The sequence below is a fragment of the Hydractinia symbiolongicarpus genome, chromosome 1 (genome assembly GCF_029227915.1).
Source record: "Hydractinia symbiolongicarpus strain clone_291-10 chromosome 1, HSymV2.1, whole genome shotgun sequence".
Taxonomy (NCBI): Eukaryota; Metazoa; Cnidaria; class Hydrozoa; order Anthoathecata; family Hydractiniidae; genus Hydractinia; species Hydractinia symbiolongicarpus.
Window position 1 is genome coordinate 30,182,006 of NC_079875.1, and position 18,146 is coordinate 30,200,151.

The 18,146-nt window shown below is 35.9% G+C and overlaps 3 protein-coding genes and 1 long non-coding RNA gene across 5 annotated transcripts; 1 reads left to right on the forward strand and 3 right to left on the reverse strand.

Annotated features, from left to right (window-relative positions):
• Positions 1-354: 354 nt before the first annotated feature.
• On the reverse strand, positions 355-1,143 carry LOC130629833 (ubiquitin carboxyl-terminal hydrolase 51-like). Its single transcript, XM_057443199.1, has one exon. It carries the CDS (start codon positions 1,141-1,143, stop codon positions 355-357), a length of 789 nt encoding a protein of 262 aa, XP_057299182.1.
• A 114-nt stretch (positions 1,144-1,257) lies between these two features.
• Positions 1,258-2,447, reverse strand: LOC130629843 (uncharacterized). Its single transcript, XM_057443210.1, has 2 exons — positions 2,368-2,447; positions 1,258-1,789 (listed from the first exon to the last, which is right to left on the reverse strand). The coding sequence occupies exons 1-2, from the start codon at positions 2,445-2,447 to the stop codon at positions 1,258-1,260; spliced, it is 612 nt and encodes a 203-aa protein (XP_057299193.1).
• Positions 2,448-5,188: 2,741 nt separating this feature from the next.
• LOC130649286 (uncharacterized) lies at positions 5,189-9,971 on the reverse strand. Its single transcript, XR_008983033.1, has 3 exons — positions 9,832-9,971; positions 8,621-8,804; positions 5,189-5,496 (listed from the first exon to the last, which is right to left on the reverse strand). It is a non-coding gene; the product is annotated as an uncharacterized LOC130649286 (long non-coding RNA).
• Positions 8,651-10,521, forward strand: LOC130649266 (uncharacterized). 2 transcript variants are annotated; one of them, XR_008983030.1, is made up of 4 exons: positions 8,651-8,819; positions 8,931-9,112; positions 9,720-10,151; positions 10,444-10,521. XR_008983030.1 is itself a non-coding variant. In XM_057455520.1 (3 exons), the coding sequence occupies exons 1-3, from the start codon at positions 8,651-8,653 to the stop codon at positions 9,786-9,788; spliced, it is 420 nt and encodes a 139-aa protein (XP_057311503.1). In that variant the 3' UTR covers positions 9,789-10,521. The 2 variants fall into 2 exon arrangements, 1 of the variants encoding a protein (XP_057311503.1); XM_057455520.1 differs by having other exon boundaries at positions 9,720-10,521.
• The last annotated feature ends 7,625 nt before the right edge of the window (positions 10,522-18,146 follow it).

The window sequence follows — 18,146 nt, forward strand, 5'->3', positions numbered from 1 at the left end:
ACTGGGGTAATAAGTGGGATCGTTAAACCCAAAGACAAGATATGATATCAAGCCCCCTTGCTGTGCTTCTTACAGTGTCTCTATACAAAGAGAGGAGTGAGCAAACTCCGGTTTCACGGTGCACTGACCAACATAAATCAGCTGGGGTAAATAAAACTGCTAGGGTCATGGATTCCCTCCCCCATTTGTTGTGTGACATACAAATAAGCTAACTTCTGGAAAAGAAAAGTATGTATGACGAAGAATTATTCAAGTGGAATGTGTCTACTTGAGAAATACAGCCATCGTTGCATTTGAACCAGGTGTTTTGTTGGTCCTTAATGAAGGCCCAGTAATGACCTGCTTTTTATGTACCTAGTGGTTAATGGTAGCAACCAAGTTATACTTGTTGTTGAAAGACACATCGTCAGTTGGGTGAGATGCTACCTTTAAGACATGATGTTTTTTAGGCAAGCAATTGACGAACTTGTTGTCTTTAAAAGAAGATCCATTTACTGAAGTGTATCTTAACAATTGTACAACAAGGAAGTCGCCGCAATTAGAAATCTGAGTTTCAATTGTGGCCTCTTGATGCGATGAACACTGGGGGCAGAACCACTTGTTGTCACCTAGAAGTTCTTGAGGTTGTAAAAATTTGTTAAAAGAGTCTGCTATTGACTTACACGTTGGTAAAATTAAAATTGAATCCTTTTGTTCCCTGGAAGTGGAGAAACAACAGGAGTTGCATGACGTTGTTGTGGTCACAGTTACAGACAGTAGATTATCAACCAAAGGGGAAGATCCAATAATTTCGTCAAAAACAACTTGAAGGATCTCGGGCACATCTTGTTGGTGATTGTGATAAAACGCGTTATTGTTAAGGGCATGCATTCTGTTTTGCAGTGCTCGTAAGAAATTGGAAGGATCAATTGGTGAACGAGAACGATTCAGTAGTGACATATTTAGGACTATAGACTTTACTAGAGGAGATGACAAAGAGGACTCTGATGGTAATTGAGACCAAAGTCTTGGAAGAACCGTTAATGCTTGCAAAATGGAGTTTGCGTAGCATGTGTTCCCCTTGTTTATCAAACCAGCGTGAACGATGCTCACCTTTTGTTTAAGTTCCTGGTTAAGGTTATGGTGTTCCGTGGGTTTTGGCATGTCAGAGATGGCTGAAGATGGACTTTTAATGGATTTGGTAACAGACGAGGATTTTTCATGAGGTATACTATCCTTTGGTGGTGGCAATGTTGGCGGACTGCAGTGCGTAAGATCTTATGACCAATGTGGTGAGTCTCGTGCAATCCAAATGCAAAAGGATGCTTTCATGATTATATCGCCAAGCTTGCGGGCGGTTAAAAACGCAGATTTGCTAGCGAAACCGTGGCTTTTTAGACAGCAAGTTAGAGACCTTGAAGAGTAGCCCTTAGCACCCACTTCTACTGCAAAAAGATGCGGAAACCACCCGTTGCTACGTATTACCTCGACCAAAGGGAAGTATTTGGAAAGCTTGGTGGAATGCCAGGATCCCATGTTTTCCTCACAAGGACAAGTAAGTTCAATAATGATGATGCGCTTAGAACAATTTGAGTATATTACAATGTCTGGCCTGAGGGATGTGATTGCAATATGGCCAGGAAACACAAATCCTTCATTCAGATCTGCTAACATCACCCAGTCACTAGCATGGTGTAATAGACCAGTTGGTTTTGATCTTTTAGCGGAGGAATAGCTACCTGCTTTTACAAATGACACTTTAAGGTGCTTTTTCGTTTCCGGGACAACTTCAGATGAAAAACGCTCTAGACTTAACAAGAGCCCGCAAAGCACAGCATCGTGTCGGAAAGTGAACCTTCCTTGTGATAGAGCAACCTTGCAAGCGCCTAAAACATGCGCTGTATTAAAAAGGGGGCAATGCTTGGGACCAGCCTGAAGTTACTGGGGTGATATGCGTGGGCGTAAAACCATGAAGACATGAAAGAGAAATTTCACACCCCCTTGCAGAGATTCTTACAAGAATAACTATGGGTACAGCAGTATCGTTAACCCTGTAGACCAAGTGAGCAAACTTGGCCTCCCTACTGGACTGGGGTAAAAAGTGGGGTTCTCACACCCAAAGACAAGACATAGTCGAACCCCCTTGCTATGCTTCTTATCAGAGAGAAAATAATATACAAAGAGGTGGCAAGCCACCGCAATGATGAACTCAACCTGTTAGGTCTTTGGAAATAAGCTAGAAGTTGTACTCCTCTGGAGAAAAAGCCTCTAAAAGCACAATTCTCCCTTTCTATAAAAAGAATAAAAAGGACACAACACATTTGAAAAGATGAATAGAACTTTAACCAAGGGCAGGTAGGTTTCGACCCATATTTGGAGTGAGCAAACTCTAGGTTCACAGTTAACTGCTTGTGACAGAAACCGCTAGGGTAATACAAAACCGCTAGGGAAAGATAACCCTCCCCCATTTATGTGAATGTTAATCAAACAAATTTTTACATTTTCGCAAAAAACAACACATACACAGAAGAGTTATTTAAATCGGATGGTGCAACTCTAACAACCGCTTTATCGTCACATCTTAACCATGAGCCACAGCTGGGATCTTTAATAAATGCCCAATAGTGATCTGCTCCTAGGGTGCCCGAATGTTTAATAGTGGCAGCTAACGAATATTTGTTGTTAAATGATATGTCATCCGTTGGCTGAGATCGAACTCTAAAAATGTCGTCATTTGAAGCAAGGCAGGTAACAAATTTGTTATTTTTTAGGGTTCTTCCATAAAGAAACGTAAACCTCTTCAGTTGGATAATTAGAATGTCTCCACACTGGGTGAAAACTGTTTCGCTTGTACTGTCTTGATAAGAAGAGCACTGCGGGCGAAGCCACCTGTCATTTCCAAACAAATTTTCGGGTTGCAAAAAACAATCAATTGAACCTGTATTGCTGTTTGAGATAGGGAGTGGCACAATATGCATAATTTCCTCCCTGTTACTTGATAAGAAGCATGCATTTCATGACGTCGTAGTGGTTATAATGTTGGTGATATTATTTGCGATAACCAAAGGGCCTGTTAATTCACCCAAGACATGAAGCAGTATTTGTGGCACGTCCTGCTGGGTATTAATGTTGAATGGGGTCTTCCTAATGCTGGACATCTCACACTGCAAGGCTCTTAAGAAGGCAGAAGGGTCAACAGCTGTGGAAAACTGGGACAGCATGGACATACTCAGCATAACAGACTTCAGTAGAGGAGAAACAAGAGAAGATTCCGAAGCACAATGGAACCAAAATGATGGGATTGCAGTTAATGCTTGCAGGATGGAATTGGCGTAACAGGTGTTTCCCTTACTTATTAATCCTGCGTGAATTACTTTGCTGTGGGTAGATGGGTCTTGGCCTGCTTTAACAGGAGTATTGAGCTTGGTGACTGTTGGTTGTTTGGCCTTTGGCATTAGAGGAGTGGGTATGGAATAGCTGGTTGAAATAGGGATGTGGCTCTGTTAATTCCATACCTTTGTATTTCTAGCGACCCAAATACAGAAAGAAGCTTTCATGCACATGTCACCAAGTTGACGAGCAGCTTGGAACGTTTTTCTGAGATGCAATCTAAACCGCTCAAGGGAACAGCATAGAACTCATCTTTAACAGTCAAGGATATGTTTGTCCAACCGGTTCGTCCACGCTCTACTTTAATTCACTCTCAGCTATGTCAACTGCATCGCTCACCTTCCAAGAAACTGCCTTTAGGGATGGATTGAGTGTTGACAGAATTGGATCCTTGAAGTCTCGAAAAGGTAGGTGAACACTAATCTTTGCGGACTTTAAAAAAGAAGTGAGGCTGTTAATGGACAGAGGGCAAGGAGAGGAGTCAGCATATAGGGAGATGTGTTTGATGGAACGGTGCAAGTTAGCCATTTTCGTATGAACACTGAAACCTTTTGCTCTAGGCGCCCTGCAACAGTTTCACTCACCCTAACAAACATTAGTATTCTACAAACTTTTTACCAGAGTCAGATTTGGCCAAGTTTGATAAACAACTCAAAGATAAAATAAAATGGCCTCCGAAGCGATTAGTCACATTGTTCAATTTAAACTCGGGGTTTCCGCTGAGTCGTTCGTTTGCGTCTAAGCTTTTGTTTGAGAGAAACTTATTTTATCAAATCGAAGAAGAAACCCAGTGGGCACACGACGTCTTTTCAACGTTGATTAGACGTTGAATTCTGGTCGCGACGTCGCAACCAACATTCAACGTCTAATCAACGTTGGGTCTGCAACGTCGATGCAACCGACGTAAATTCAACGTCTTTTCAACGTTGCCCTCCGACATGAATACAACGTCGCATCATCGACGTCTTTTCAACGTCGTTTCCACAACGTTGTTTCAACCGACGTGATATCAACGTTGATACAACGTCGAAAAAAGACGTTGTTTCAACGATCGTAAAACCGACGTTTATTCAACGTCGTACTGCAACGTTGATTCAACCGACGTCTTATCGACGTTTATTCAACGTCACTCCCGCAACGTTGATTCAACCGACGTCTATTCAACGTCGCACCCGCAACGTTGATTCAACCGACGTCTTATCGACGTTTATTCAACGTTGCACTGCAACGTTGATTCAACCGACGTCTTATCGACGTTTATTCAACGTTGCACCAAATTAACTTTTTACCGAGAATCTGTTCCGTTCAAATCTTATTTGTTTTAGTTCGTCTCACACTGGCCTGCAAAGTTATATCTCAAACAGACGTTCATAGAAGTGTTCCAAACTGTCCAACAAAATAACGAAGCGTACTCGGTGTTTGTTAAAGATCGTCATAAACTAGAAATAAAGAACGCACGTTTTACTTAATTTTTTTGTAATTTGTCAGCGATTGGATATATTAATGCCGACGTTATGTTGTTTTTCATATATATCGCTAATTTTACTGCAGTTTTACTACTTCAAAATATTACCATTTGTTTGCAACTTTACAGCCGCATCTATGTACTTTTTTACATAAGAGCCGAATGTGCATTCATTCTCTTATGCTATGTTAAAACTTTTGTGACATAACATCAGAGAATGAATGAACACAAACATGAAATGTACACAAAACATTCAATGGATTTTTTTTCAACAGAGCGTACCAAACGTTCGATTTATTTTTTGTAATATTTATCAGGGGGTTTTTTGTCCTCGTATTTTGAGAGAAACAAATATTTCAACTTGTATTATGGATGTGAGACATTTAAAATACAATCCATTTTGTCAAATTATAATTTATAATACAATAATAACTGTTTATTTACTTCGCTTTCACATATTTAAACCTTTACTTTGTCGCATGTAATATCCCTCCTAGTCATTGGCGGGAAACTTTCGATGAGGAAATTCGCGCCTAAGCCCCTAAGAAGTTCGTATCAACTCACAAGGCGAAAAGGGCGAAGAACCACAGACGTGAGTAAAGTATTTCTGTACAGCATATGCTAATTCGTAAACTTTGCTTCGGTAGCATTCGTAGCAGAATCTAAAGAAAGAAAAAGTTAGCTAAAATTTTCACGCATATTTATTTGACACATTCTAGAAATAAATCGTTTGACCCTAAATTATTTTAAATCAAATTTTTCCATGTCGGCAAAAAATTGCCGAAGTGATGTTATTTGTCTGCATGTCAACAAGTCGACATTTCAGTACAAGAGAGATGGGGATTCTTCAGAATGTAAGAAAAATTTATTTCCAGAGACTTATCTCTAAAAAAACAATGCTAGCTAGATTTCTCAAAAAATATTTAATGGATATAATGCCCAGGCTGAGGTGGTCTTACTTTTTTAATGTTCCAGCCTGGTATTGTTATTTTGTATTTCCAGCTTTTTTTATTATTTTACAGTACATTACACATACTTGCAATCCAAAAATTTTGGCGGGAAGAAAATTTGGCAGATAACAAAAAAAATTAAATTTGGCGGAGAACAAAATTTATTAATTTTGGCGGGAATTTAATTTGACGGATAACGTAAAACTCATTAAAAATATGAAAGATTGTTTGTTTCTTTGTAAATCATGTGACAACATTAGTTTTTACTATCTCGCCTGCGAGGATAGTATTGGTTTCCAACTCGTAACTGGCTAACTATGTCCCAAATGGTCAATTGCAACGTCACAGATTTAAACTTCGTACCTAAACTCTCTAAGTACTTAGAAGTCATCTAAATGACGTTTCAGACCAAAATTGGTATTTGTTTTCGACAAAATTTGGCACAGTTAACAAAAAAAGTATGCTGAACATAATGGTGACATCAAAATTTTGATTTTTTGTCACCTAAATGTCATTTTAGGCCAAAATTGGTCTGAAAATTAAAACTACTTCATTTTCGACCAAATTTGGCACAGTTAACAAAAAAGTCTCCCAAAAATTTTCATTGACTGATTTGCGAAATTAATGCATGCCTGGCATATGCAAGCATACGTTTACTAATTTATTTGAAGATATAACTTTTGATTCAATAACCATTTAAATTTTTTGCTATTTTGCTTTCATGTGCACCAGTTATGCTTGACACATACAGGTGGTTGGAGCATGCTGACAGGCTGCCTTATAAGAGGGCGTGCCTGGCACATGCAAGCATACTTATAGCAATCTATTTGAAGATATAACTTTTGATTCAATAACCATTTAAAATTTTTGCTATTTTGCTTTCATGTGCACCAGTTATGCTTGACACATACAGGTGGTTGGAGCATGCTGACAGGCTGCCTTATAAGAGGGCGTGCCTGGCACATGCAAGCATACTTATAGCAATCTATTTGAAGATATAACTTTTGATTCAATAACCATTTAAAATTTTTGCTATTTTGCTTTCATGTGCACCAGTTATGCTTGACACATACAGGTGGTTGGAGCATGCTAACAGGCTGCCTTATAAGAGGGCGTGCCTGGCATATGCAAGCATTTATAGCAATCTATTCGAAAACATTGTGACAAAAAAATATATAGCTGAAGCTAAATATCAAGTATTTAGTAATTCTTAGTTATAAATCATCATATTTAAAAAGCTGCATGTTTTGTTCCAAAGCCCATGTAAATTCTTTTAATTTGTTTTGACTTAAAAAATCCAACTTTTCATGAAAAAGGCATATTGACTAAAATTTAATCCCGCGAAATATCTGAACTCGATCGATTCGCAAAAAATTGTGACATTTAAGTACTTGAAAGACATTCATAACTATGCAGAAGTGAAAATGCTGATAAATAAACGTAGAGGATTGAAAACTTATGATTGTATTGTCTGCTTGAAGGTTCCTTCAATACATTTTGTGCACCTGTGGAATTCTATTAAAAAATAGAGTGCTTGCTTGCTTGATAAATTACAATTCTTACACTAAAATTATAACAAAAATAAGAAAATTAACTTGGTGATCACTACTTGCTTTATACCAGAGACCTGCACACACCACTAGTATTATGTATATATACAAATTAGGTTAAAACTTAGTTATTAAACTTGTAATTATTGCAAAGAGCTGGAAAAAGATTGAGATTTTCTATCAGCCAACTTCATGCCTCATTCGACAGTCTTACAATCCGGTATTTGATCTTGTCATGTTAAGTCAATATTTAAATCCTTAATTCCCTTGAGTAACCATTGTTTTATATTAGCTATATTTGAATAAAATGAGTTGGAGCCGAGCAATATGGTTGGAAAACAAACAAGAAGAAGAAGGTACAATACCAACAGTTTGGATAAAAAATAATTTAGTCTACTGGCCAAGTTTTTTGAATGTCGAGAAGGCAGCTGCAGAATTAAAAGAACCTACAGCATTATGGCACAAATTTCCACTAGTCCGAGTTAAAATTACAGGAGGTACGATGCTAAGTGGCTTTACTTCAATTAATTAGTCAAATACAACTTTAAAAAAAACTAATCATGTATCAGAACCATTATATATTATCTTTACAGATAGAAAACTATGTGAGGAGTTTGATTTCACGGAGGCAGAAACGGATGACGAAGAAGTCATCACAAAAAAACAAAGCTCGCCGTCTTGTGATGTATTGTTTACAAAAAGTATGATTAATTTTGTATTCCAGAAATTTTTATGCAATTTTTATGCAATTCGTAAAAGCTTGTTACGTTTTTACTTTGTGTATTTCGAAATGTTCAAAGTTTTCAAACATTTATTTTTGAAAAGCACTGTTGCTATGATTTTTTTATGCAAAAATGAAAACTTTTAGAAAAACCAATACCAAGTGAACCACCAATGACATATCGACATATAGAAGATGATGCTCAAGACTCTGGTAAGTGCTTACATAATTTTTTTACAAAATGTTCAAAACAGATTTCTTATTTGTATATACATGTACATTCTTTAAGCACAAATATGTGGAATTTAATATGCACAAAGATTAGTACATAAGGCATATTATATACCTTAAGGGTATAAAGTGTGAAAATAAAAAAAGTGTGGGATTAATTTTAGTCCCTCAATTTTTTTAGATTAGGGCGGAATTAATTAGTGTTAATCGGCAACATTTTTAGGAAGTGCGATTTTAGTGTTTTCATGGGATAACAAGTTTCACACTTTTTTATTTTGCACGCTTTTATTCTCGCACTTTTTTATACCCTTAATACAACATTGATATTAAATACCTTTTTTATGTGCTTACAGACTCATCCATCATGTCACCAGAAGTCAGACCATTGATACAACATCAAAACACAACACCAACACATACACCACCAAATAGTTTAAAGAGGAAGCATGTCAGTCCAGTAAGACAAACACCATCTGGATCACAGAATGCAGGTGGAAGTTCTGGAAACGATCCCTTTCCTATGTCGACAGGAAGTAAGTTGTAATTACAAAGCAGGATTCAATAAAATAGATATGTTTAAAATATCCCACTGAAATACATGGTATATATATATTTAGTAAATAAAAAATCCAATTATGATTTAGAGTTTCAGAAGAGGGTATTGTATCTCCTAACCGATATCAGGAATTTGTTGGGAAGACAAAATGAAAAAGCAGCAGAGCCGGACACAGCTCAACCACAGGAGCCATTTGAACTGCTAAAGAGTGTTCAAGAGCTAATAGAGTTTGAGGAGACATTAAAAGACAAGTCAAACTATGATAGATTGGTCAGTTAAACATTTACATTCATTTTTTCCCAAAGGATACATGAAACACACTATTTAGCCTGACAGCATGTTCACTTATTCTCGGATCCGGGTTAACATGCTTGGAATTTTCTGATCATTTTTAACAAAAATGACCAACATATTTAAATTCAGCATCAAAATTTATGGAAACATGCAAATTTTCAAGTTTATACACTAAGTACAACTGCCAAACTTTTGATGTTGTATGAAGAAATGACCACACAAATTAACTGCAGTGAAATTTTTTAACTCTTATAAAATTTAAAAACTTTAAATTACAATAAATCCTGTTCTAATAATCTCTTGGTATTCTAAATTTCCTATGTTATATAATTTTTGCTGATAAATCCAAATATGCCACTCATTTTTCTCAAAAGTTCCTTGTTTTCTTTTTCAAAATTTGATAATGTTAACCTGGATCTGAGAATTCTTACACTTCTAATGAAGTGTGAACACAGCTTAAAGAACTGCCTTTGTTGTCCCTCCTGGAAACAACTATAGCTAGCTAAATACTACTTTTCTACTTTTGTGTTTGTGTGCACCTGTAGCTAGAAATATATTTATTGATATATGTTTCATTTTACAGCTATCCCAGTTATCAAGAGTTGGTGGCTCAAAAATTCGCGAAAATGTGAAAAATGTTCTGTTAAAGTGAGTCAAAGCATAAGTACCCCTTAGAGAATTTAAAATGTACTAACCTTTGTTGTGTAGTTTACAGTGGTAGTGGAAAATCACTTTGTTGTGCCCACATGCTTCGTTTCATCTTCTCCATAAAAAAATCGTGCACGAGGTCCAAGAATTATTTAATTGAATGAATAGTTTACGGAATGCGGCCCCGCAGCCTAATGGACTCGCAACTATATATTAAATGCGCTTACGATGTCGATTGTTTTACTTTTATTCCACTTTCATTATAGAATCATGAATAATGAAGTAATGTCGGCACTCAACATGAAAGGGAAGGGAAAAAGTGAAAAGGTTGGGTTTGCAAGGATGAACTTATATAAAGCTGTTGTCGGTTAGTAAAAAAATCCTATTCCTAATATTCAATTTATATATGTGCTTGTAAGCGTTTTAGTTTGTTGTTGTTAATTTATTTATTGTCGGTTAAAATATGTACAAATAAATACAATAGCTCTTATTAAAGTGCTAATCCAAACCGACAAGTTTGTATTAAGTTTTTCCCGCCATTTCGAGGGGTCGACGTTCAGGGGGAAAAATACACATTAATCTGAGGAAATCTATTTGTCCAGCTGTTGTACTGTAAACTACCTCCATCAATATGTGATAAGAATTTTGTTACGTTGTAGAAACTGTTATCAAACATCAAAAGAATGCGACAGAAGGAGAAGTTCGTGCGTGTACGGCATCAATCCTTAAATATGCACCTGATAGATGTGGAGGAGCGGGAAGAACTAATGCCGAAGAAAATTAAATCGATTAATTTTTAAATAATTTACAACTTTTATATCAGAGAGGATTATAAATTTTTCAAGCGCCGTAATAAATTCTTCTAGCTTATATTAATTTTGATTGGGTGGCAGAAAATTAGAATGGCAAAATGTTAAAGTGATTTTAGCTCAACAATTTTTAGTGTTTCTACTAGAGATCGGACTTGTGACTAGTAAAAGTATGGAATATGCATGAGTGGGTGCTTTTTTTAAGGAAATACAGTGCTAATATAATATTCATTATATTTTTATTGTAATTTTCAACCTCGATTCCTGGACTTCTTGCACCTGGTGAGGACGGTGGCTTTTCACACTTTTTATAAAGTATAGCATCATGATCGTATTTATTCGCATCTGGTATCCTTAACAAACACCCTTGTATTCAACTCTGACTTCATTAAGAAAACGCCTCCTGATAAGGCAGCCTGTTAGTATGCTCAAATCACCTAAAGTGTCAAGCAAAACTGTTGCACCGAAGTCTTTAATCAAGCATTGGTTAGAGAAAAAGTATGTTTTCTTAATGATATTTCAAGTAAGGGGACGTTTTTATATTTTGTATTATAAAACTCCGTTAAGTTTCATTTAGGAAGTTTTCAGCGGAGAAGTTGTATATACTGCCGATGTTTATAATAAAAAAATGACATATCGTAGAAATGATTTTATTTCTTTTTCGCAATAACCATGTACAAATAACGTAACACAAATATAAGCGTCGGAATCATGCTAGGGAATAGATACATGGACATGTAAACTATGGACATATAAAACTGAAGCCACAATGGCGATTATGATTTGATTCGGTCAAGTTTGTCTGTTTCTTAAGGTTGAAAAGACGCTGAATAACGGTTGCGAGAGCATTTCCAAACGACGTTGATTAGACGTTGTTAGACGTTTTTTCAACGTTGAAAAGACGTTGCGAGAAGTTATTTCAATGTTTAAAAGACGTAGCGAGACGTTGTTTCAACGTTGAAGAGACGTTGCAGGACGTTGTTTCAACGTAGCTTGCGACGTTGAAAAGACGTTGATTTTACGTTGCAAATGAAAGTTTTTTTGACGTCTTTTTCCGACGTCTATTCAACGTCGGACATCAACGTCTTTTCAACGTTGAAACAACGTCCTGCAACGTTGTTTCAACGTTGAAAAGACGTTGCGAGACGTTGTTTCAACGTTGAAAAGACGTTGCGAGACGTTGTTTCAACGTTGAAAAGACGTTGATGTCCGACGTTGAATAGACGTCGGAAAAAGACGTCAAAAAAACTTTCATTTGCAACGTAAAATCAACGTCTTTTCAACGTCGCAAGCAACGTCTTTTCAACGTTGATTCAACGTTGAAGTGCCCACTGGGAAGCTTAGTTAACTAGGCTATACTGCTGGCGCTTTTGTTAGTTTCGTAAAATTGTTGACAATAGACATAATCGTGTAGCAAAACGTTTGCTAAAGTATTGCGCCAATGTCTGATTATTAGAAATTGCATTTTGCAAGTTGTAAGCAAAATTGCAACCAGCCAGTATTTTGTCTGTAGCGCTTGTATGTATGTATGTATCAGCTGTCTTCGCTTCTATCATCTACTGTAAGATTTTCTTCAGTATAAGTAGTTGCTTCAGCTGCAATATATATGTGTCTTGAAAGGGACTTCCATGTATTTCGATCTTCAGCGATTACCCTTAAGACCTTTAGGTCATGTTTCGAAATCAATTGCGAGACGCCAAATTTTATTGCAAAACTGTTATCAGATTCCACTGCTCTTCTCATATCATTGTTTAAACTGATTGGTAACGTAATTCGTTGACGACCTTTGAATTTTGATACTTGCGATTGTTCAAAATAGTGATTCATAGCCAGTTGAGCGGGTGTGTCTTTCTGTAATCTGAGAACATGCCCAAATAACCTCCATCGAGCTTGGATTATATCCAATGTAATAGGTCTTGTTTTTGATATTTCGTACAACTTCTTGTTCCTTATTGTTACTGGGTATTTGATGTTTAATACTTGACGAAGTTGTCGACGATGGAAGGAATTCATGTTCTTTTCTTCATTTTTTGTTCAAACCCCATGTACCACAGTTGTATAATAATATGGATTTGACTACAGTTTGATAGATAGTGATTTTTAGTTGAGTACTGATTTTATCTTTCTTAATCCACACATCACTTATTTTCTGTAGGGCAGCTGTTGACAATGCTTTTCTGTTAGCTATATCTTCATGGATACCTAGCTTTGACCCCAATTTCTTGACATGTCTCCACGGTTCATTTGTTTCGTTGTTTACTTTTTTCTTTCTTTCTAGTAATGTGTGTTCTGTTTTTGTCTCGTTTACCAACAAATTATCCTTAGCTAAAGTTTCTTTTATGATGTTATTGAATTTCTTCTTTTTGTTGATGTCATCTGTGATGTGGTCGTAATCATCAGCGTATATCACTTCAGTCACTGGGAGTAATGATTCGTTTCTCTTTGAGTATGAATGTTCGTCAAGGATATGGTCTTTTTCCAGAATTTTTCTAACTTTACGTAAGGAGCTTTCGAAATATATGTTAAACAAACAACCACTTATTCCGTCACCTTGAGGACTTCCGATGTTACTGGGAAAAGGTGTCGTATCTACATCTTTCATTCTGATTTCAAGATTTGTGTTAGCAAGTAAAAATCGAATTAATCTCAATTCATCTTCGTTTATTACATTATCAAGGATGTTTAACAACTCGTCTCTTTTGATGGTGTCAAATGCGGAACTCATGTCGATACCTGTAATATAAATCTTCTCCTGGTATTTTTCAATTCTTGCAACTAACCAGCGATGAGTCCATACAGCGTCTGACGTGCTTCGATTTTGTCGGAAAGCACTTTGACTTAATGAAAGGTAGTCGTCAATTTTTGGTTTGATGCGTTGAAGAGCTACGTTGGAAATAATCTTTCGAATGATTGGAAGTAGAGTTACAGGACGTAGATTTTTAACAGGGCCTTTAGGTTTTTTAGGCTTACACAGTGGGATGAGGATACCTTTTCCAACATCGATGTCTTCATTTTTGTTGAAACAGTCATTGTTATTTCTTTTCGATATATTACGGCGAAGTGCTAACACATTGCAGCTGATGTTGGAATACATCTTAAAGTTAACTGTCATTGATAGAATTAAAGTGCGCCAATAATCCCTGACCGTACCCTTCGTATATCAATTTTGTTATTACTAACTCGTCTATCTACCTGTGATTCTTCGTTAACCCCTTTCACTAGGCATTGGATCTTAGACCACAAAAGTACACCACCAAGAGGTACTTATGCTTACGGAAAGCTTCTTCTTAGTGCCTTTTTATGTAAATAGTCTTTGCTTTTTCTTATCTACGAATTCGTAATGAATTCCTTTGAAATTTATCCGTTAAAAGAGATTCACTTTAATAAGTTTTATTTATTTCATGCACTGAATCGCTTGTTTTTATTGTCTCTAAACTGTAGCTGTTTTACCTTATAACCTCCTGCAAAATCTTTCTCGTTCTGCCTCTGGGCTTTGCCCCACGAACTATATCTCCTCCATTCTTTCCAAATGCCCCAGCCAATTCAATCTTCTTATCTTGATAACATTCTACAGATACTTAACTCATCTGAACTCTTTGTGTCTCTCACACTGGCGTTACACATCCACCTAACCATTCTCATATCATTTCTTTCTAAACGGTCAAGATCTTACTGCTTCACTGCCCATGTCTTACTACCGTACAACATAACACTTCTTACACAGGCCTCATATAACCTACCTTTTACCTCAATTAACAAGACTCTGCTAGTCAAGAAAGGAAGTAAGTCTCTGGACTTTTTATAAGGAGAGCCTTTTTGACTAGGCATAACTTTAGATACACATGTTATTAAGTGCTAAAATTTTGTGACTATTCCTAACTATTATTATTGCATCTGATGAAAAAAAAAATTTGTACTTTGCTCGGGGTATTGCTTTTTTCGGACGGGGGTAAACTTTTTGGAATTTTAAAAACTGTTGAAATTCATGTAAGAAAGTTATAAGATGTTTTATTGGGTATATAAATATTCTATTATTTCTATTATTCTATTAAAACCACTGCACCACTTCGATGAAAACTAACATATTATTTGTGGATGATCCTGTGTTGTGACATTGGTTGCTTTTAATCAATGTTAGTTTATTACTCAGATATGCCAGTGCAATCTCATGAATAGCTTTAAAGATGGAAATACATGAGTTGCATAACCCAAGAAAGTTTCATCACTCATAACCAATTTGTTAAATTTGTTGACTGCGGCGATTCGCTGTGCAGTTGACATAGCTCTGTAGTTTTCGACAATCCTCCAATCACCTGTAAAAAAACGCAATATAATTATGCACCGAAACCGTCTCCAAGTCCTACAACCTTTAAATTAAATCTCCTGAAAAGGAACGTTACAATAGTTGAACGTAGTTTGCTCACTTTGCTTTCAGGATTGACAATCCTGCTGCCCTTATTCATTTTAGAAGAAGCTTTGCAAGGGGGTTAGATTTTCTTATCTGGTCTTCGTGGTGTTACGCCCACGCATATTACCCCAGTTATGACAGGCTGGTACTGTCATTAGGCAGGTCCACAGCAACAATTATCTGTGTAAGGCTGAGTGTTGGAGCTCCATAACACATGTGGAAAGCTACAGCCAGGGTCACAAGTCCTGGCGCGCAGATAGTTGTTTGCTTCTTAAACACATTCTCTAAAGAATAATTTTAAATTTATCCGTTTAAGGATATTCACGTTATGATAAGTTTTATTTATCTCATTTGTACCTATTCAATTCATTCTGAATTGCTTTAATATTTATTGTTTAGTGTTGTGTTCTGTCGCTGTTGTATTTTTCTGCCTTTTACGGTCAATGTTTTTAGGAAATCCTTGCAAAAAGGGGGATTTTGCTTTTTTGAAAAATCTCTAGAGGGTTGCAACCTCTAACTATAGTAGAACCAGCTGTCATTAGACAAGAAATATTACAGCAAGCTGTTTTGTCACCTCATCATCAATCATCCTTCACTTTTTACGTTTTATCCTAGCGTGAAGTTTTTCATTTCAGTTTAATTCAAGATTAACTTTCTCATCTTATTTATTCACCTCGTGTTGGATCAATTTGATGATCTCTTTCAAAGGTAACTTGCCAATGCTTTTGCTTCTCTTAACCATAGAATAATTGATTTGTTGTTATTTTGTGTGTAATCTGCTGGTTGATTACCTAAACCACACGCTGTCCTGGTGGAAGCCAGCATATTTGTCCATATATGTTCTTTTTTATACTGATTCATGTGTTTAATAATAAACTGCACGTCTATCCGACCATTTACACTACTAAACCCACTTTTATTAAATAGCGCCACCGTCAACGTTTTCACCTTAACCTTTAATCAATTTTATTAACAGTCAATGTTTTTTGTTGCCTGTTAACTTTTCTTGTTAACTGATAACAGATTTAATTGACAGTCAGTTTAAAAGATTGACCGTTAATGAAGTTAGTTGATGGTTAATAATTTTAATTGTTGGTCGTTACAGATATTTCATAAATATCAAAGACAAATTAACCGTTAATAAAAATTATTGACGGTCAATCAGAAAAATAACGATTAATTAAATATGTTGTCTGCCAATTTTAAACGTTGCCAATCAATTTAAATTTAATTCAAATGCACTGAATCTTTGTATGGGTTAATTCTTTCTGTCATTTTATTTTTGATACAACTTTTTCGTATTATCAGAATTATAAAGTTCGTATTATTTCAATGAAATTCGTATATATAGCTCGTATCGTTTCAAAGAAGTTTGTATCAAAAGTTATTTAATTTTTTTAACTAATATAAAGTTCGTTTCCTTATACGAAATTCGGTCATTTAATTTGGACTTATTATCTAGGTTATTTATATTCAAACGTAGACACGTGCTGATTCAGATATATTTGGATCCGGCAATAGAAAAAGCTCCCTTAAAAGTTGAGTGAATTTAACTTTGTAAGGGAGCTTTTGAGCGATAGCCATTAAGATCACTTGAAAATAAAATGATTGCATCAACCTTTACATCGCTTGCAGCAAATAAAAACAAATTACCATTTGAACTAAATAAAAATCACACAAGCGATGAAATTGCCGTCCCAAGCAATTTACTTTGTTTAAAGTTCGTATCATTTTCTTCTTATAATAAAAAAAAATTTGTATCATATTTTTAAAAAAGTTTATATTTTTTATTTTAAAGCACTTTGTATGACATTCATATAACGAAGTTATTTGTAGCGTTCGTATAATGATAAGAAAAAAACATAAGCATCTTTTGAGACGGTATTGATATTGGCAGTTAACAAGATTTGTTAACCGTCAATAATGTTTACACTCTGTTAATTAACACTTTTTTAGCACGTTCCTCCTTTGGATGTTAGATAACAAGTGCTTTGTGGAATTAAACGTTGCAATGAATATATCGTAAAAAATTTTCTTACAGTCTGTTCCAAATGCTATCAAGTTTTTTAAGCTTGGTAGGAATCTTACCATATTTGAAGGCAATGTAAAATAATAATCGTAAGTCTCGTTGGAATGAATTAGCATTGGTCCCAACTTAACTGGATGATCATTTGTACCATTTTGTACTAATAGTGGGTGCTTGAAGGCTGTTATAGTAACATCGCCACCCAGAACACTCCAACAACGACTTCTAGTACAAAACCTGTTAATGTCATTCAATTGGGTATCAGTCACTAGGAATATTGACACTTCTGGCACCGTTCTCATCACTAATCTCCAAGTTTGTTTGTGTCAACAATGAATTCGACTTTATATTTAACATAAACTGGAGTAACCATTTTGGTAGTTTCTGCTCTAGCAACAGCTTTCTTTACCACTGGAGTATACAGGAAGCACTAAATTGTTGTTGTAGTAGCGTATACCTGGTAAACGAATGCCATAACTTCAAGAAATGTTGGAAACAGTCAGTGTATCTAATTATATTGTACGCTTCGTGTTACGGAAGATAGTTTCACAACTTATATTCAAAAGAGTAGTAGAACAACTTTTACTTGTGCTGGTATATTCCTTTTCATCATCGCCAGAGCTCACCACTTGAATATGGGAAGCAATATCTAAATATGAATAAATGACATGAATGATTTTTACTAAACTGAAATCACACCTTGTTTAATTAGACAAACTTATTTTCTAATAGTGGCCAAAGTTTACTTTAGGAAGAAAGGGATGTCTAGTTTCTGCTGATGACCGTCCGCGGACCTCTTCGAGGTGACCCAGCTAGATATCCAGGGTACTTAGGTTCAGAAATATGGGTCGAAACCTACCTGCCCTTGGTTAAAGTTCTGTTTATCTTTCCAAATGTGTTGTCCTTTTTATTTTTTCTTATTTCCAAAGACCTAACAGGTTGAGTTCATCATTGTGATGGCTAGCCACCTCTTTGTAAACTATTTTCCTATATAATAATACGGAGTGTTTGTGACGGTCATAGTGGATATTGTCATTTTCCTTTAATGTTGCCGAAATTTTCTTTGAAGTTGCCGAAAAAAAGTATGTCTCAAATGTTAAATTTTGTGACGTCACGGCA